Source organism: Eumetopias jubatus, unplaced genomic scaffold (genome assembly GCF_037043125.1).
Source record: "Eumetopias jubatus isolate StellerSeaLion01/CBP00866 unplaced genomic scaffold, mEumJub1_p1.0 scaffold_26, whole genome shotgun sequence".
NCBI classification, from domain to species: Eukaryota; Metazoa; Chordata; class Mammalia; order Carnivora; family Otariidae; genus Eumetopias; species Eumetopias jubatus.
In genome coordinates, this window is record NW_028274832.1 from 279,088 (window position 1) to 300,510 (window position 21,423).

A 21,423-nucleotide genomic window follows, 5' to 3' on the forward strand; every position below is an offset into this window, starting at 1 on the left:
GACGCAAGGGCTTGTCAGCTGGACGAGTTGGTGGCAGGATGCAATCCAGAGCTTCAAGCAGTGTGGTGCCACTGGCATTCCCATCTTTACGGGTGACTTTCCATCCCTTGAACCAAGGCATGTTAGCACTTGGCTCCAGCATGTTGTCACCGTTCCAACCAGAAATTGGCACAAATGCTACTGTGTCGGGGTTGTAGCCAATTTTCTTAATGTAGGTGCTGACTTCCTTAACGATTTCCTCGTATCTCTTCTGGCTGTAGGGTGGCTCAGTGGAATCCATCTGGTTAACACCAACAATTAGTTGTTTTACACCCAGTGTGTAAGCCAGAAGGGCATGCTCACGGGTCTGCCCATTCTTGGAGATACCAGCTTCAAATTCACCAACACCAGCAGCAACAATCAGGACAGCACAGTCAGCCTGAGATGTGCCTGTAATCATGTTTTTGATAAAGTCTCTGTGTCCTGGGGCATCAATGATGGTCACGTAATACTTGCTGGTCTCGAATTTCCACAGGGAGATATCAATGGTGATACCACGTTCACGTTCAGCTTTCAGTTTATCCAAGACCCAGGCATACTTGAAGGAGCCCTTTCCCATCTCAGCAGCCTCCTTCTCAAATTTTTCAATAGTTCTTTTGTCGATCCCACCACATTTGTCGATCAGATGACCAGTAGTGGTAGACTTGCCCGAATCTACGTGTCCAATGACAACGATGTTGATGTGAGTCTTTTCCTTTCCCATTTTGGTTTAGGTTGAGCGGTGGTTTTCACGACACCTGTGTTCTGGCGGCAAACCCGTTGCAAAAAGCAAAAAAGGTGGTATCTTAAAAGAGGTACACACAATGAGAAAAAAAAAAAACAGTAAGCAAAAAATCTGAATAAACATCTCTCCAAAGACATACAACCACCTATTAAGCAGATGGAAAGATGCTCAATAGCACTAGTCGTCGGGGAAAGACAAATCAAGCCACAGTGAGATACCACTTCACACCCGACAGGACGGCCACAATAAAGAAGACAGACAGTAACAGTGCCCGTGAGGATGTGGAGAAACCGGAACCTTCACACACTGCCGGTGAGAATGCAAAATGGGTAGCCAATTAGGAAAACAGCTTGGCAGTTTATCAAAAACATAGTTACCATATAATCCAGCAATTTCACTTCTAGGTATATTTACAAAAGAAATAAAACAATGTTCACACAAAAACACTCACATACGGACATTCGCAGCAGCACTATTTACAACAGCCTAGAGTGGAAACAAACCAAACGTCCGTCTACAGATGAATCGGTGAACACAACGCGGAATACCCCAGAGTGGAATATTATTTGGCAACAAACAGAAATAAAGCCTGACAGGTGCCACAACACCGACGAACCTTGAACACAGAATGCCAAGTGAAAGAAGCCTGTGACAAAAGCCCACATACTGCACGATTCCACTTCTGTGACCTGTCCTAAGAGGCAAATCCACGGAGACAGAAAGCAGACCGGGGGCTGCCTGGGCCTGGAAGAGGGTCAGAAGGGGCAAGAATGGGATGATGGCTAATATATTCAGTTTCTTTCTAGAATGTTAAAAATGTTCCAAAATTAGGGGCGCCTGGGTGGCTCAGTTGGTTGGGCGGCTGCCTTCAGCTCAGGTCATGATCCTGGGGTCCTGGGATCAAGCCCCACGTCCAGCTCCCTGCTCAGCAGACAGCCTGCTTCTCCCTCTCCCTCTGCCTGCCACTCTGCCTACTTGTGCTCTCTGTCGAATAAATAAAATCTTTAAAAAAAAAAAAAAAGGTTCCAAAATTAGATGGTGCTAATAGTTTCATAACTCTGTGAACATACCAAAAACCACTGAACTGTATACTTTAAATGGATAAACTTTATGTTATATGAAATATATCCCAATAAGCTACAGAAATATTTTTTGGAGAATTATTTCAAATAAATAAATTCAGTGTACAAATGTCCACATGTAAACAGAAGATACAAACTCCATTTTAAACCTCATTTTATAAACAGGCTTCCAAGTTCTTATGCATACTTGTCTAGCTCTTCAGTGCCCTCCTTCACTGTCCCTCGCTGAGGTAATGACTGTCACGGTGTCACTTTCCGACAGGCATAATGCCCGCCTATAATGGCTTCTCCCACACTCCTCTACACATCGCTTCTTCTCCACTGGGACTGAGAGACCAAATAAACAAGCTCCTTAAAAACATAAAATTAGGGAAGGGTTAAAGCCCTGAATGAAGTGAAGGAGAAATGGGCATAAAGCAGTTATCATTTTGGATCATGACATTTATTGTAGGGGCTCCAAGTCCCTTCACTTAAGGCCATGGTACCAGATGTCTGTCCGACCTTTACGACTGCGTTTAAATAGAACACAAACAGAGATTTTAGGTAAGGTGATATTCACAGAAAATGTGCATACACCAGTTGGGTTTCACATGTGTTCTCTTGAAATTGTAGTCATGAGATTACTAAAAAAAATTAATTAGATACCATATGTAATCGAAAAATACTATTTTGTAACAGAATTAAGACACGTTTTCTTTCACTTATGTTCACTCTAAAATGATGATTACAGTTAGCAAATGATAAGCTAGATCAAAAGGGTCTTGCTAACCTCTTACTGTAAGCTTGCTGTATAGCTGTGAATTCACTTCCTTGTCTCGCTGAAAACGCCGGAATTCATCAATTGCTTCCCTCATGATAGTAACAGCCAAAACAAATCCCTATAAAACAAAATAAAATATGGTATTTGAGAAAACTAGCTTTAACAAAAAAGTTAAGGGAATATTCTTTTACCAAGCAGTTTTACTTCCCCCCCATTTATATTACTTCTAAAACATAAACGAAAACAAAGAAAAAAGACAAAAAAGTAATAATGAAACACTACAAGAGGAATATAACACATACTAAATGATTTACAATTCTCCCTATTCCCAAATAATTTTTTTAAATTCATATCATAACATGTACAAGCTAAACATCAGAAAATACTTAGTAACCCAAAGAAAAAAGAAATCAACAATCTGAAAAAACAAAAAAACAAAAAAAACCCCAGGAATTCTCTTTAGAACGCTCGTGCCTTTAAATATCAAATTACCAAAGGCTGACATAAAATCTTATGCTTTCTGCGCTTGAATTCTGTTGGTGGAAGAAAGCAGGAAGGAACGCGGCGCAATCCCAACACGACAGCCTCCTCCTGTGCAGGCTTGTCCTCTTTGTAAGCAAAACCTCAACAGGTCAACTTGAGGCTACAGAAATAAACTCTGATGTGCTTGTGATCTCTTGTGAAATCTGTTATGCCCCCGACATGTGGCTGACAGCTCAGAGGCTACACTTGTGTTTTCCGAGTGTGAACACTCTTCAAGTCTACCTCTCTATGACCACAGACTCTTCAGAAGGCTGCATGTTACACGGACGCGCATTCCCCAGGCTACTCTGTGAATGACCCAACGCTGGACAACTGCCCTCAAAGGACAACAGTCTGTCACTCCAGGGCTGTGTCTGTGTCACCAACAGGCCACATGAGGTGAGCCCTTGTGTTTACTCAAAGTTGATCCTCCCTGCTACGCTGAGTTGTACCATCACCGTCATCTGACTGTAGACTATTCTCATCACCCCAAAGAGAGAGAAATCCCACACTGGACAGTGGTCACCCTCAGCTCCTCCAGCCCCCAACCCCTGGCAACCACTAGTCCAACTTTCTGTCTCTATGAATTCGCCTCTTCTGGGTGATGTGGCCCGTTTAGCATTTTGATGAACAGCCAAGCTTCCTCCCAAAGTGGTTATAACCCTTAACGTGAGCTTATTGGCCATTCGTATCTTCTTGGGGTAAATGTGTGTTCAGATCCTACACCCACTTGTTAACGGTGTCATTTGTCTTTTCACTGTGAAGCTGTAAGAGCTCTTTGTATTATTCTGGAAACAAATACCTCGTTAGACATGGGATTAGCATATGTGAGAGTACAAATATTTTCCCCCACTCTAGGTTATCATTTTATTTTCCTGATGGTATCCTCTGATGTCCAGAAGTTTTTAATTTGGATAAATACAATTTAAGTTTTTCTTTAGTCACTTGGGCTTTTACCGTCCAAGATCACAAAAATTGGCCTCTATGTTTTCCGCCAGGAGTCTTACAGTTTTAGGTCTTCCGCTGAGGTCTATGATCCATTACGAGGGGTTTTCTGGGTATGACCTGAGGGAGGGGCCCAACTTCCTTCTTTCGCATCCAGCTGTCCAGGTGCCCCAGCACCATTCGTGGAGTGCACTGAACAATCCACCGGACGGTGTGAGCATCCTTGCCGAAAACCAATCTGTCATGAATGTAAAGGTTTATTCCTGGACTCTACGTTGTGTTCGTTGGTCTATTCATTTCTCCTTCTGCCAGTCCCACACCTTCTTGATTACTGTGGCTTTGAAATGAGCTCTGAAATGGGGAAGCAGGAGTCCTCCAATGCTGATCTTCTTTTCTGGGTTGCACTGGCTACTCTGGGTCTCCTGCATTTCCATATGAATTTTAGAGTCAGCTCGTGAGTTTCTGCCAAAAAGCCAAGTGGGATTTTTGACAGATTGTGCTGAATCTGCAGATCAATTTGGAGAGTGCTGCCACTGTAACAATACTGTCTTTCAATTCCTGAACATGGGATGACTTTTATTTATTTAGATCTTTGATTTTTTTTAAAAAAAATGTTTTATTAGTTTCCAGCAGGCAACCCTGTATTTTAGCTAAATCTATTCCTATTGTTTTCTTTCTGATGCCACAACAACGGAACTGTTATTGTAATTTCATTTTCAGATGATCACTGCTGGTATACAGAAATACAAGTGGTTTTGTGTATCTATGTTGTACCCGACAACATTCCTACCTCATTTCTTAGTTCTAACATTTCTCTGTGTGTGGACACCTCAGACTTCCCAGTGTACAAGATCACGCCACTGTGAAAAGAGCCCAGGCCTCCTTCTTCCCTTTCTATCTAGATGTGTTTTAGTACAGGTAAAGACAGAGAAAAAACTATGAAAATCCAAAGCAGGAGACACCAAAATATTCTCTTAACAAACTTAGTGTTATCAAAAGCCTTAAAGTTTGCACACACTTTAACCAAACAGTTTCACTTCTGGAAATTTATCCTAAAAAACAAAACAAAACAAAAAAACAAGGATCCCAGCAGCAGCCAATATAAAAAACTGGAAATAACCTGAATGTCTATAAATAGGAAATTCATGGTACACCCATATGTTGAAATACTGTATTTCCTGAATTCAAAGATGCGGTTAGTCTCAGGTGGGAAGACAATACCACTTTAAAAACAAACACTCTAAGTCTCAACTGAGTTTTAGTAACAGGAAACATAACGCATCCACCGAAGCAGGAAATACAGTTCTATGCAGCTGTTCTCATGCAGGAGAATATTTACTGTTGCACACCATGTTCACAGTGTATATGTAATTCTTACAATTCTACTTGTGACCCCCTTGCCTTGAGAGAGAGAGGGGACAATGGCTGTCAAGCCTATGTTCCTTAGAGACTGAAGACAGTATTGTCAGAGGAGTGGCTCTGAATCAGGCAAACGTGGCACCATCACCGGGAAGGTTTTCTGCACTACAGATCTGCTCGAGCCCTCTGCCTGGGACGTGTACTTTCACCTCCCCTCTCCAAGGAACAGGCCCACACATACATATGTCACCTAGACTCTCCAGGTCAGTCTGCCTTCCACCCTGGACACCTATGACTTAAAGACAGCAAAAGTTACTTCTCCATTCATCAAGTAATTATAAACCACAAAACATAATAGTTCCTAGTGCTTCCAAGAACTCAGGAAGTGAAAATAAGCTCTCATTTCTAAGGCAGTAATATTAGAGAAGATCACCAAATAGGGGCAGGTCCCAACTTCTGAAACTGGAGGGAAGCACTCTTCAAGGAGACAGAGCCCTGGTCACAGGCAAAGACTGCTAGGACCTGCAAGCCACTCTGGGCCACACCTCAAATCTAGGGTTGACCTGAATACAGGACAGATGTGCAGGACCAGCAACAACCAAGAGGTGTCACGCCCATACTACCATGTCAATCGCCGGCATATCTACCCTGAGAAAAGCCCCAAGAGCCAGCCTTGCAACATAAAGCAGGTGACGAGAAAGGCACAGCCGATGCCATGCCACCATTTCCTTCTTAACAACTGGAGTCTACCACATGGGCCTCCACCTTTAGGGTTTAGATCTACTGGGTCGTAACTGGATCAGAACAGACCGGTGGCCTATGGAAGATGTGGACAAGTGGCCCCACAGGAGTACCTGGACCTTCCCGTGACCTCAGCACCAAGCAGGTCAAAGATGGAAGCTACAGTAATGCCACCTAGAAGAGCCAAAAGCAAACCCAAGAGGGTGACGGTATTTCACAGCAAAACCACAGTATTTGTGGCATCAGTCTGTCAGTCACAATGCCTGACAGGAATGTGTCACACAGCCGGTTCATGGGCCGGGACTAAATCTTGTACCACAAAGTAGAATTCCTTCTTCCTACTTCTCCGGATGGCCCAGGGGCCATGTGGAGTAAGTGCCAAAACAAGAGGTATTTTTATAAAAAGAGAAAAAATTCTACTGATATATCATGTATTAAATATTAAATTATATAATTATATAATTCTATTGATAGAATATCAGTTTAACCACACCAGAAACTTTTCTATGTATTTTAAATAAGCTACCTTTTAAATGCCACAGAAACGCTCAGCTCTACTTAAGACAGGGAAACTCAGACACAAGCAGCACACGTACCTTTGCAAAGGTCACACTAAATGTGCAGCTTATGTTAAGCATGTTTGTCTCTGGACAGCAGGAGGTATAAGTCTAGGTATGATTTGGTTTCTCCTTTCTATACTCCATCCACACCTCCAACATGCAGAGACACTCAGAAGAAAGAGTGGACAGAAGGAAGGACCGAAAATCAGAGTCCTCGCAGACTGACTGATCACCTACGCAGTCTATCTGGCTTTCCATTAACAAAATACCACGAACACAGCTTATGTGGAAGATGCCGTGTTAACGATCCAGACCTCCTTTATCTAAGAACCGCTTGCATGGCTAGATCTATTCTACCCGATTAACTGATAGAAGCATTACAATCCGTTTTCTTACTATGATTACACTAGCTTTTCCTCAAAGAGCTGCTGTGGAAACTGAATGATGCAAAAGGTAATCTTCATTCTGACACAAGAATGCAGTAAAATCACTTATTTTCAGTTTGCTCTCCTGTTCTATGGCAAATGTAACAGAAATTAGATCAGAGCTGAAGCTAGTAAATAACATTGCCCAGAGTGCTTGATATAGAAAGATTATTAAACCATCACTGTCTTCAGAAATACCCTCGAGGTGGAGAGCAGAACAAATGTGAAGTGCCCTGTTTAAAACTAGTGGACGTGAGACGTAAGATTTTATAACTGCCGGCTGTATGATGGTTTTATGCTTCCCTGGCAGGCTTCTGGCAAGGAGGAATCTGGAAATGCTAACTAATTCCTTCCTCTGGGCAACCTTACAGGTACTTACAGAACCTGAGAAAGCAGGCAGAGAAAAGACGTCAAACACTGAGTGTGTGTGTAAGGACCACATGCTAGTGCAGGCCCTCGACACAGGACAGGGCCAAACACAGTGGTCAAGAAAGAGCAAGGAATCGGGAGCTAGGAAGGAATCCCGCTGAAGCACACCTCCTTTATTTAAAAAAAATATATATATAGGGCGCCTGGGTGGCTCAGTTGGTTAAGCGACTGCCTTCCGCTCAGGTCATGATCCTGGAGTCCCGGCATCGAGTCCCGCATCAGGCTCCCTGCTCAGCAGGGAGTCTGCTTCTCCCTCTGACCCTCCCTCCTCTCATGTGCTCTCTCTCTCTCTCTCTCTCATTCTCTCTCTCAAATAAATAATCTTTAAAAAAAATTAAAAAAAAAATAAAAAATATATATATTATGTGTGTGTGTATACATTTACACATTTTAGATGTAGATTTAGTTTAAAGGTTCTTTAAGTTTGCCTAGATTAATAAAAAAGATCTTCCGTATATAATATCTGAATTTGCAGTTTAAAAAAATTTTTTTCTGAGGTGACTTTGGATCAACGAACCAATATACCTCAGCCTGCCTCTTGGATTCAAAGGTGAATCTAATGGACACATCACCCTTTTAAGAGTTTTGCTAAATCAGAGGTTAAGATGTATATAGCAGTGCAAGCATAGATACTAACAAATCTTCAGTATCGATTATCTGATGAAAGGCATCGATCGTGGCTGCTACCCAACCAAAGAACAACAGGACATGGTTTCGTAAAGCAGACCACTTCTGAGGTCTAATGGTGCGGTATGAAAGCAGGGACATGAGAACCTGGCCAGGCATGTCACCAGGCAACATTAAGCGTTACGCAAATGGGAAAAATGGGCTTTTCATCTTTCTTTGGGGCCCCTGACACACAAGTGCAGCAGAGTAACAATGTCCCTTCCCTGAACACCGCAGCAGGGGCTGACCTAGGCACTTCTGTAAATGCAGTCGTTAATTCTCACACGCCAACAAGAGAAGGACTAAGTACTTCCAACGCCTCTAGCTGACAATCGAGTCAGAGGACGTAAACATCACACGGAAGCACAAGAAGGACAGGCACTGACGCTCACACGCACGCTCTCACTCCAGCTCTGGCCGACACAGTCAATTCTGTGCATGAATTCCTCATCAGGAATCCATCTAAAACTAACATTTTCTTTGGTTAAAAGCTACTGAAATCACAGTTAATAGGAAAGATGCAAAAGCAAAACAGAAATGAACACACTTTACCTTAGATTTTTAAGAAGATCTTAAATTCTGAGACTATCACTGCTAAAGTGAATTTCAACCCAAGATGGGAGTGAAACTGAAGAGGTTCAGGGCAACCTCGTGAAGCCGGGGATAGAAAAAGTGGCCAGAAATAAACACACTGAAATCGTAAGTATAGTTGTGTTTTTAGGATGAGCCAGTATTTTCTCTATGCTCTAAAATTTCTGTCATGCTCTACTGCTTTTATTGGAAACTGGGAAAAGTAAGGAGCAGTCTGTCACTCAGACTTCCAGGATGCACACAGCCTAAGGGGTCTCCGGCTCACGTGCACAGGGAACAACATACAATCACAGTGACCATTATAGCAAAGTCTGTAACTGTGAAAAATGAGAAGAAACCTCAAAGTCTCTTTTTCTGGAAAGATGGACATGTTCATTCAATGGAGTACTTCAGAGAAGTGAAAAGTGAATGTGTCATCATGGATCCATTTTAGAAATAAATGATAAGCCAAAAAAGCGTGATACAACAGGAAACGGACAGTAAGATAATCTTTATATAGATTTTTTAAAGCATGCAAACAATACTATTATTTTAGTGACACAAACATAAGTAGTAAAATTATTAGGAGATGTAACAACTGAATTTCAGACGCAGAACAGAAGTTGCCTGCGGGGGAAGAAAGGGGCGAGGAACAAAGCCAACAGTCTCTGTCCTCTCTCCAGAGCTGTCCGGCCTGAACCAGCTGTGCTGTCCTGTGACAAGTGGGGTCCGAGCCTCAGTGTCCTTTGTGTGCTGTGTGACACCCACAGACACAGACAGCTCCCTCTCCCGCTCAGGAGGAGATGGGAGCCCTCACTGACCTGCCTTCCAGCACAGCCACCGCGTCCCTGTGCTCCAGCAGCACCCCAGCACCCGGCCCCTTGGCCTGCACATCTCTTTTCCCTGTTCTGCACACGGCCCAGCCACTCTGCCATCTGGAGAGCATTTGAGTGCCGCCCCTCAGAGGGGCCTTCCTTGACCACCCTATTTAAACAACCCCACTGTCCTCCAACCTTGCTAATTTAAAGAGTGGACATGTATTCATTCATTCGGTGACTTTGTATTTGTAGGACAATGCAGTGACTTTCACCGCTCAAATCCATGCTACTCGAAAGTCTGTGTGGATGGGAGCAGGAGGGGCTAGTTGAAGGGACCCCGTCAGGGAGATTTCGGCCCCCTCTGCCAGTCCTCCCCGGTGCATCTGAGAAGACCCTCTCTGGGGGGCCAAAAGGAAGCAGTACGTTTTTCCAGGTGAGAGGAAGAAAGAAGGCACACATTTTGTCTGTATAAGCTGAAAATTAATGAAAATTATTGGCAAACAGCATCAAACCATTAAAACAGCATTATGTCTGAAGTTGAAATATTTGATGTTAAGTGTCATCTGCCTTCCAAAAACTTCCCCACACTGAGCTGCCAACCAGAAACTGTCTGGACTACTGACTGAGCTACTTCAGCCAAAAGGGAAGAAGTGCCCATCTCTCAGGATGCCAAGAGAGTCACTGAGGAGACCCCACCCCATCGTTCCCAACAGCGCCATCGGCATGGGGGAGCCGGGCTGGAGAGACAGACCTGGTATCACAGGGCACGTACAGGATGCCCCAAGGAGACCACCCCCCATGCCCGCCAGCAAAGGCGCCCAGTGGCCTTTGAGCCAAGACGCACAGGCAGCGCACAGGCCCAACACCCCTGGCGAGGCTGCGAAGTCGGTCAGTGGCAGAGCTCTGGAAAACCCTGTAAGTGAAGTCCAATGGTGCACAGCAGCAGTATCATGCTTCTGAAAACCTGATCGATTTATCTCTCAACCATCTCCACTCTGAAAACCAAATACTAAATATTAATAATTTAACTTAATTTCAAAAATCTTTTCTTTTACCAGAGAAGCCCAGTAGGTGTAGAGATAGCCTATTTTCAATGCTGGCACAAACTGTGAGCAGGATAGAGATTCAAGAAAAACTTGAATTGTTCATATAAAACCTAAAAAGGAAAAGAAAAAATTAACACAATCTCTCCACGGACAACCTTTAAAACTTCAATTAAATAATTAAATCAGCACAATAGCTAACTATATTTCCATCAAACAGTGACAATATGCCCTCAGTTACAGTAAATTAAGTAATTCTGACACTGGCTTCCCAATAACTAAATTACATATATATTTATTTAAAATTATATTTAAAATAAACTGAAAAAACAATTAGAACTTCCAATTATGTTAAAAGCATCCTCTAAAAGTTTTTATTTTCTTGTATACAATTTCCAGTTTTGCACACTCCTCTGTAAATCTCTGTATGTATATCAAAGCAAATGAGATAGCGAAATCTTCCCAATGTAAGTCAATAAATATATTATTTATATACACACAAATGTGTATCTTGATAACTCAGAAACTCTCAATGGGAAAGTTCTATTAACCTTATATTTATGAAACGGTAAAAAATAAAATATAATAGCCACGTTTCTGAACACGAACATCTGGGTAGCTTTAAAATAACTGAGCGAGGGGCGCCTGGGTGGCTCAGTTGGTTAAGCAACTGCCTTCGGCTCAGGTCATGATCCTGGAGTCCCGGGATCGAGTCCCACATCTGGCTCGCTGCTCAGCAGGGAGTCTGCTTCTCCCTCTGACCCTCTCCCCTCTCATGCTCTCTCTCTATCTCATTCTCTCTCTCAAATAAATAAATAAAATCTTTAAAAAATAAAATAAAATAAAATAACTGAGCGAACAAGCAAAACATACACAATTTGACTTCACAAAAACTGTCTTAATCTCCTCTATTTACTTCTCTCGAAGTATAAGAAATAATGACATAAAAAAGTATGTGAATTGCACACCAACTCCGGAAGACAGCGACCTATATATTCTTTATAATCTCTTGGCAGTTGATCTGCAATAATATTTTCAAATACAAAAGAAGTATCCTTCAACAAAATTTTAGGAATGCAAATCCTGCAACTTTGTTTTTGTTTTTTAATTCAAATAGAGTTATTTTTAAGGAAGAAAACCCAAGAGCCAGTATATTAAGACACTTCTATTTACAAATTCTCAAATTATTAAATTTAAATTGAAAATCAAAATGGAACAAATTTCATGTTTATAGATGAGAATAATTCAAACGGCACACTATCATTGCAATTAAACTTACAACCTTGCAACTTCCAAATCAAAATCTCTTTGGATGCCATTTTATATGCAACTTGGAGGGTATGGAAATTTTAACAAGAGCAGAGCAATGGGTTAAGTACTTATTGTTGACTTTTTAAAGAGTCTGGAACCACAGTTTTTATATAATGAAGTTTTCTACATTACCATACAGCTGTTTGTGCAACTCAAAAATCAGCTACAATGATAACACGTTTCTATTCATAATCATATTCAATTGCTGTCTAAAGATGTTTTGAGTCATTTCATAAATTAATCTCAGCAGGAGAGAAAGCTCTTTCTCCTCAGTGATTTCTTTAAAATCTCAGGTAGCATAAATTATATCTATTAGCAATTCAAAAATTGCCATTTGTGCTAAAAATGGCATAGAATTCCTACTGTGCAATTACCAAATGTTTCTAAAATACTACGTTTTAGATGAAAAGCCTAATTTAAGAGACAATCTAAGAACGAGAATTCACACGGTAACAGTGGTGCAGCCACACCAACAGGTGCTCTCAGGACACAGCCCATCCTGGTGGGCTGCAGGGATTTGCTCTGGTCAGAGTGAGGCTGCACTGTGGGCTTTAAGCCACTGTAATCAATACTCTGTTGTCTACTGAATGAACTTTGTGACCTTTAGGAAAATGTACAATGCTTCGCCAATCTGCGAGTATTTAAAATTTAAAGAAAACAGGGCGCCTGGGTGGCTCAGTTGGTTGGGCAACTGCCTTCGGCTCAGGTCATGATCCTGGAGTCCCCGGATCGAGTCCCGCATCGGGCTCCCTGCTCAGCGGGGAGTCTGCTTCTCCCTCTGACCCTCCCCCCTCTCATGTGCTCTCTCTCTCTCATTCTCTCTGTCTCAAATAAATAAAAAAATCTTTAAAAAAAAAAATAAAATTTAAAGAAAACAGTAACTTCATTCAAGAAAGATGAGAATATTTATCTGCCTGAAAGACAGCTTACATTTTATTGTCCTGACAAAAGAGCTGTCTTTTAATGACGGAGACAGTAGTTTTGTGTGTTTTACTAAAGAGTTAATTAGATATGAAGCATTCACCAACTATTAGATGGATGGGGGAGGGTGGTGAGGGGCAATCAATGCCCAGTATAAAATCAGCATGATTATTTAAATTAAAACATGAAAAATAAAACAGCCCTTATTTCACTTTACCAAGACATTTTCTTGTAAAGAGCGTAAGAGCAAATAACTAGAATGTGTCAGAAACTTTGATATAGAAATATAACCAGTACCAGCTTCCTTTTGTCTTTAGAAAGACGAATAAATTGGTCTATAAAAATAGGAAATGTACAAAAACCAAAAATTAGTCAATCATCCTAAATACATACTCAGTTTTGTAACTTAAGCCAAAAATACCACTAGCAACAAAAAAAGTAATCAAATATTTAAACTTCATTATTTACACCTAGCATAATACCTAATTAAAGATAACTAATGATATAACAACATAACATGGCTTGAAATTTATAATGTGAAGTAGAAAATATTATCTATAAATGCTTATAGATATTTTGTTACTGAGTCACGTTTCTATAAAAAATTATTTTACTTTCAGCATGAAGTTCCTTGGCAGGCTTTAAACTTAACATTCCACTTCACCTCCAAACAAAACTTAGGACTTATTTTCTGTTAATTTAATTTAGGCTTGATTATTTCTACAATAATATAAATATATTTATCTAGGACTGAAGTCAAACTATAAATTTTCTCACCTTGAACTTCATGATGTACCCATTAAAAGTGCGCATGAATTATTTAACAACTACTTGAAACATAAATGGTTCAAAAGCAAAAGGTCACTGATTTGGACAGGACACAATTAATGGGAAAAAAAATTAAAAAATAAAAAAAACAGTGAAAACAAAAGGAGCCAGCAATCTCTGATATGAAACCCATTCTTAAGAATGTAATAGTCTTACCCCAGGTATAAAGGTAAATACATTGTATTTTTGATTTTTTATAGAATTTCTGGGACGCTTTTCTTCACACTTTTCAGGATATCCAAGCCACACCGTGCGAGCTTTCAGTTCTCTCTTTCTTTGACAAATATTTATCAGCCAATCACAGCAACTGCATGAAACAAAAGACACTCGTTATATATGCTTTTTAAAAAATGTTTAAATTAATGCTACATATTTAGAGCCAATACTGATTGTTTCTGTATTTACCAGACACCGAAAGCATATCTAATGTTAATCTGTAAAGGTTATCTTCAAATAGGTTATACTGAAATAACTTTGACATAAAACACTGAAAGAGACTTGTATGAGTGCATAATGACTTCTAGAACCTCAGGCAAATGATCTTCCCTGTTTAGACCCTCTCACTGACAAAACCATTAAGTTTCTGAAGCAATCAATGCTCTTCTATGAGGAGAAAAGGAGAGCCGTGTCGTTTGCAATTCTCAATACACCGCTCAGTGATCCGATGACAAAGGTCCTCGGACATCTACTCTCTCAGGTAATCACTCTTTTCCTCTCTTAAAGAGGACTATTTTAGTAGCATTAATAAAAAATTAAGACTTACGGCTCCATTCAACATTGGGAAAGAACACTGATGTTTAAGGGGATAGGGCCAAAGCTATCTTCCAGTCCGTCCATGTGCCATAGTGTCAGGACTCCAGCAGCACAAACACTTCCACTTCCTGGACATCCAAACCATTATGTTTGGATAGAGAGAATAAACTTTTCTCAAAATACTTAAGAAAATGGTGAAAAGGTATCAAAATCGCCTAAACTAAGCATAAAATAAGAATCGTGAATTTAAACTTCAGCATTAACAGTTTGGCTTTGCTCAAATCTCCAAACTGCAGGAGACCTAGAATGGCTTATGAAGGCAGGTTGTTGAACTGTATCTTCTAGGTGTAGTCTGGGCTACAACAGCAAGCCAGCAGCAAAAGGCAGAAGCTCTGAACTTCACTCTGTGACAGACTCAGCTGAAAAATTAACATGAAATTTTGTGTGACAATGTCAGTCTCAGGAGGTGTGATTATAAAATGAAGTTGGCATATCAGGACTTCCATCTTGAAATCACTGCATGTCTTCCACGGCAGGTGGGGAGGGCGCACTAGCCCTTTACTCCAATCACACTGACATCAATCTTCAGAAGTCGCCTTACTTTGGATGGCACCCACGGTGGCATCCTAATATACAGGTAAAACATAATTCCTATCAAAATCCCTGAAAAGATTTTACAGACTGGGCTAGATTATTCTAAAATGTCTATGGAAAGGCCTAATAGCTAGAGGGCTAAGAAAACCTTGAAAAAGAATAAAATACAAGGAATCAACCTACCCCATTTGAAGACTTAGATAACGAGACAGTTCTCCAGACTGGGTAGCACTAGCAGGGCAGACGAAGGGACAATACAGGCAACAAGCCCCACTCGTGTGCAGCCAACTGACCAGAGACACAGGCATAAAATCAGTTCAACAATGGTGCTGGAGCATTTGGATATACATAGGCAAAAAATAAATCTAAACCAAAACTTCCCACCTTGTACAAAACTAACTCAAAAAGGATCTAAATAATGTTAAACTATAAAACTTACAGAAGAAAATCTTTGAGACACAGGGCTGGGTGAAAAGTCCTTAGACGTGACAATCAAAGCGCAGTGCTCAAAAGAAAAAAAACAAACAGTTGGACTTCATCAAAATGAAAGACTTTGGATCTGTGGAAAAACTCTTAGAGGATGAAAAGACAAGCTACAGAATGGAAGAAAATATTTGCAAACTACCCACCTAACAGAAGACTCACAAGTGAAATATATAAAGAACTCTTAAAACTTCACCAGGAAAAAAACCAAACCAAGAAGAAAATGGAATGGACCTACAGACACATTTACTGAAGAGGACATGCCTATGGCAAATAAGACAGTGAACCTCACTAGGCCTTTAGAAAATGCAAACAACCTGAGGCCACAATGAGCTGTCAGTACACACATATTCTAACAGCTAAAATAAAAAACAGTGACAACAAGGTTGACAAGGAGATACTGAATCTCTCCTTCACTGCTGGTGGGAATGTGAAATGGTACAACCACTCCGGGAAACAGTTCAGCACTTTCATAAAAAACTAAACATATGCTTATTATGCAACCCAGCAACCGTACTCCTGAGCATTTAGCCCAGAGAAAGGAAAACTTATGTCCATACAAAAAAAAAAAAAACCTGTACATGATGATTCATAGCAGCTTTATTTGGAACATCCAAAAACTTGGAACAATCTAAATGTCCTATCGTAGGTGAATGCTTAAACAAACATTCATCCATCCCCTGGAATGCCAGTCCGCAATTAAAAGGAAAAACTATCGATACAACTACGTGAGTGGTTATCAAGGGCCCTGTGTTGATTGGAGTAGGCCAATCTCCAAAAATCACAAATGGAATGGTTTCACTTATTTGACATTCTCAAAATTAAAATTATACAAATAGAGACGGATTAGTGGTTGCCAGAGGCTAGGGCCTGGGGTAGGAGAGAGAACATGACTATAGAAGGCAGCAGACAGGAGACACCTGCGGTAATGGGACAGTTCTGTATCTTTACTGCAGTGGTGGTTACACAGACCTGCACATGTAGTAAAACGTAGTGAACTATACACAGTTTACACCAGCATCAACTTTCTGGTTCGATGCAACCACTGGGGGGCGCCTGGGTGACTCAGTCAGTTAAGCGGCTGCCTTTGGCTCAGGGTCCCGTGATCCAGTTGCACCTGGGGCTCCCTGCTCAGCAGGGAGCCTGCTTCTCCCTCTCCCTCGGCCCCTCCCCACCTCAGGCTCACTCTTTCGCTCTCAAACAAATGGATAAAATCTTTAAAAAAAAAAAAAAAGAAAGATGCAACCACTGGGGGAAACTGGGTGAAGGATAAGCAGGACCCCTCTATACTAAGTTTGCAATTTCCTGTAAAGCTGTAATTATTTCAAAAGAAAAGGTTTTGTTTTTTAAGATTTTATTTACTGAGAGAGGGGGGGAGTGAGAGAGCATGAGCAGGAGAGAGGGGCACGGGTAGAGGGAGAAGCAGGCTCCTGATGTGGGACTGGATCCCAGAACCCTGGGATCATGACATGAGCTGAAAGCAGATGCTTAACGAACTGAGCCACCCAGGCGCCGCCAGAAAAGTTTTTTTTTTTTAAATAAAACAAAGTAAAAGGATGAAAATCATATACCATGCAAATACTAATCAAAGAAAGCTGGGAGAGAGAGAGAGCAAAAGAGAGAGACAAACCAAGAAACAAGTGTTAATAACAGAGGACAGACTGACGCTCACCAGAGGGAGGTGGGTGGGGGAGGGACACAGGTGAAGGGGATGAAGGAGGGCACTTGTGTTAAGCACAGGGTGATGTATGGAAACCTGAAGCTAATATAACGCCGCATGTCAACTAACTGGAATTAAAATAAATAAAAATAAAGAAAGCTGGTATCATTTCATAATGTCTATTGAAGATAGACATTATGAGCCCACACAGAAGAAATATTATCAGATAAAGATCAATCCAACAGTGAGTTAGTAACCCTACACTCGCATCATCTAATAACATACTCTAAAATATATAAAGCAAAATGACATAATTTAAAGCAGTAGACACATCCTCAAAGATGTTGAGACTCACACAAGCTTCTCAGTAACTGATAAGTAAACTTCGAATATGAATACAGAAGATTCAAACAAGACTATTAACAAATTAATCAAATAAGTGGATAAAATCTTTTTAAAAAAAAAAGCAACACAGAGCAACACAGTCAACAAAAAAGGACAAATTCTTTTCAAATACACACAGAAAATTGACTAACACTGCCCATATACGATGAATCATAAAGTAAGTCTCAACACATTACAGAGACTGAAAGAAAAAAATCCCAAGTATGTTCTCGGGCCACAGTGGAATTAAGATAAAGTCGATCACATGGCACCGGGGTGGCTCAGTCCATGAAGCGTCTGACTTCAACTCAGATCATGATCTCAGGACCCTGGGATCCAGCCCCAGTGTCTCCAGTCTCCCAGCTCAGCAGGGAGTCTGCTTCTCCCTCTCCATCTGCCCCCTCCCACCGCTTATGCTCTCTCTCTCTTGCTCTCACTTTCTCTCCCTCAAATAAAAAATAAAATCTTTAAAAAAAAAAAGATAACAGTCAATTACAAAAAGATAATCAGGAAAATTCCTGACTGGAAATTAATCAGCATGGTTCTAAACTGAACATCAACTAAAGCAGAAATGGCAATGTAAATCAAAATATTTTGAACTAAATAGTAATAATAATACCATGTGTCAAAACTGAAATGCATCTGTTTTTAAAAAAGAAAAAAGTACAATGCTGGTGACCTGAGAATCCATCTAACGAAGCCAGAAAAAGAAAGGCAAGTTAAACTCAGTATGAAAAAAATTAAGGGCAGACCAGACTTCAATGACACAGGAAGCAGACATCCTAAGAGGGACACAGTGTCACTCATACAGTGTCCCAGAGAATGTTTAACCTGAATCTAATGGCGAGGAGACCTCAGACAGACCAAAACCTGAAATGTTCTATAAAATACCTGTTGTGTAGTTCCCATAAACATCAATGGAATGCAAGACAAAGTTAGGGCAAGAGTGGCTCCAGATTCATGGAGATGGCTCATGGAGATGGCCACCTAAATGCCAGGCCAGCCTAGAGAGGAAGGGTGCTCTGTGGGCAGGAGACAGAGCTGTGTCAGAGCAAAATCTCCTGAACGTGGCAACTGCCTGGTGGCCATGTACGAAAATAGCCTCTTCCTAAGAAACATGCACGGAACACTAAGATCAAAGAGGAGTGAAGTAACAAGCAACCTCGTCTGAAATCACTCTGAAAATAACAGTGAGATATAAAGAGAATGGTCAATAAATGTGGCAAAAGATTAAACATTAGTGATCTTAGGCAAAGGGCATAGGAGGAATTCTTGCAACTTTTCTATAAGTTTGGATTTATTTCAAGATAAAAGTGAATTTATTTCAAGTCTGGATTTATTTCATGATAAAAGCTTAAAATTTCAAAAGCAAAGACAACACCAGAAGTTTGGCTCTTTGAAAAGAACTGATAACCTCCTATCAAGATTAACAGGGAAAAGGGAGAGATAAATTAACAATATCAGGAATAATAAAATGTGACATCCCTCCAGAACCTCATACATTTTCTATTACAGGAATTTATATATTTGAAAGTAGATAAACCCCTTGAAAAGCACAAAGCATCACAAGGGACACAAGAAAAAACAATTCTGCATAGCCCTGCAACTGTTAAAAGGAATTAAGTCTAGACAAGGTTAAGTACCCCCAAAGAATACTCCAGGAATATTGGCTATTTAACCTAGAAAATGTTTTGTGAAAAAACTGTCTCACTCATTAAAAATTAGTAACACAAGTCAGTGATTTCTAAAGCCTTGTTTAGCCATGAAATTGCTTCTTCATATGAACAGCTTACAATATACAGGAAAGATAAAGACAGACACTAATTGGAAGCTGAGAGGGGGTGATAAGCCTAAATCCTGCTCAGGCTCACTTCCCGATTCTGCGTGGTCGATCTCTTTGAGGGATTCCTCAGAGTCCCTGGGAGTCCACACACCACTGTTTGAATACCACTATGTGAGCCGACCCCAAAATCAAATTGGTTGTAAAAACATCTTTTTACAAACTTCTAAAGAGATAATGAGGATGATATATAAGGTATCTTTCTACAATGACTTGTATCTCTTTTATGGTCAAAGGGATCTAAGTTCATGATGGTTAAGAAAGGCACTGACCACAAACTTTAAAGAGCAGAAAGACTATCAAAGCAGTAATTTATTCGACATACCCCACTCAAGTTATGTTGGCATCAGTCAGCTGAAATCTTGCTCTACCCGTCCCTAGGGCTGGAGGACAGTCAATGGCCAAGTGTCCTAGACACAGAGTGTGGTTTCACAGACCAGCCTCTAAAGTCAAGGGTGAGCACAGCTGATGAAGTTTATCTCAACCACCAGTGAACTTGTTTAAATATGAGCAGGTCTTACCTTTGTTTCTTTCTGGTTAAATTTACTGAAGAATCTTCTTCCAAGTCAAAGCATTTGAGTCAAATAATACACAGAGTTCCAGTATTATTAAACTGCATTTTACAGGCCCATAATACACAGAGTTACAGTATTATTAAACTGCATTTTACAGGCCCCTACCTGCCTTTCTGGATGAGAGCAGGACCGAAGATGGAAGAGAGCACGGTTTACAAATGCTGACACAGTGACCAGAATTGACTCTACCATGCAATCAATACAAAACCACTAATCTTTCTCCACTTTCTAAACATTTAAACGTCGCATGAAAAAAGTGAACTTGAGGACGCCTGGGTGGTTCCGTCGATTAAGCGTCTGCCTTCAGCTCAAGGTCATGATCCCAGGGTCCTGGGATCGAGCCCCACATCAGGCTCCTTGCTCAGCGGGGAGTCTGCTTGTCCCTCTGCCGCTCCCCCTGCTTGTGCTCTCTGTTTCCCTCTGACCAATAAATAAATACAATCTTTAAAAAAAGAAAGTGACCTTGGCATTCTGTCCTTTTCTGATTAGCAATGTTTGGTTTTGACTAATGTTTAACACTTTCCGTTATGTCATTTCATTGAGAGTGTCTTCTTTATTTGATATAAAAATAAGTATGTTAGAAGCCGAGCTTCTAAATACCTTAACTGTATACCTGAGAGAATAGGAAATTAGGCAGCAAGAGATCACAAACCTGGTGCAGAGGAACTTCCATCCTCCACAGACAAACCACTCTAGTCCTCTTCTTCTCTGTCTGATCCTAGCTCGTGGTAACGTGTGGTAATCACTTTCATCATTCTCGAAGCCTTCTTCAGACATCATTAATGGCATTTCATCCAAATGGGCAGACTCATCTTCCAGCTGGTACCTGGTCAGAGGTAAGGAGAGAATGCTGAGGCAGGCCAAGCAGCCTTCTGTCACCAGTAAGGGTATTATTTAAGACAAGAGCTGGTCCCATTCTACTAACCACATTTTTCTTTTTTCTTCAAACTAAGCTGTCTACAGCAGAGGCAAACCATTATAAATAAGGGATGCTACTTTCCTTTACAAAAAATGTATTTAGCCAGGGTCAGAAGGAAAGGAACAGGCTGCCCAAGGAAGCGAACATGACCACGCTAGAAGGGGAGCCCTCCACAAAGCCACTGGTGTGAACAGTCAGCTCAACAGTACCACCCACTCATGGTGTTCAATTCAGGAATATAAAAACAATCACCCAAAATATTAGCAAAACATGTATACTTCCAGGTCATATCTAAATACTCTGCTACAGATCGATTGGATGTAAAATGTGCCCAACTTTACATTCATCAATCAAAGTCGTGGAAGTGACTTTTGAACTATGGAAGTATCTTCTTTTGAAAGGTGGGAACACGGTCCCTTGGTTTGTTGTCAGATTTGATATACGCAGCAAGGATGCTATGTCCCACTTACAC

General features: G+C 40.8%; 1 protein-coding gene across 30 annotated transcripts in view; it reads right to left on the reverse strand.

Moving 5' to 3' along the window:
• The window catches only part of LOC148162029 (putative phospholipid-transporting ATPase IIB), a 240,837-nt gene that overhangs the window by 198,943 nt on the left and 20,471 nt on the right, over positions 1–21,423 (reverse strand). For 21 of the 30 annotated variants that reach the window (XM_088020425.1, XM_088020417.1, XM_088020408.1 and 18 more), the window contains exons 2-7: positions 20,685–20,858; positions 15,274–15,378; positions 13,900–14,050; positions 10,696–10,796; positions 2,615–2,723; positions 2,033–2,196 (exon numbers count right to left, since the gene is read on the reverse strand). In XM_088020425.1, the coding sequence (XP_087876551.1) occupies positions 10,731–10,796; positions 13,900–14,050; positions 15,274–15,378; positions 20,685–20,858 (496 nt within the window). In that variant the 3' untranslated portion in view covers positions 2,033–2,196; positions 2,615–2,723; positions 10,696–10,730. The other 9 variants (XM_088020431.1, XM_088020424.1, XM_088020428.1 and 6 more) reach the window with 5 other exon arrangements.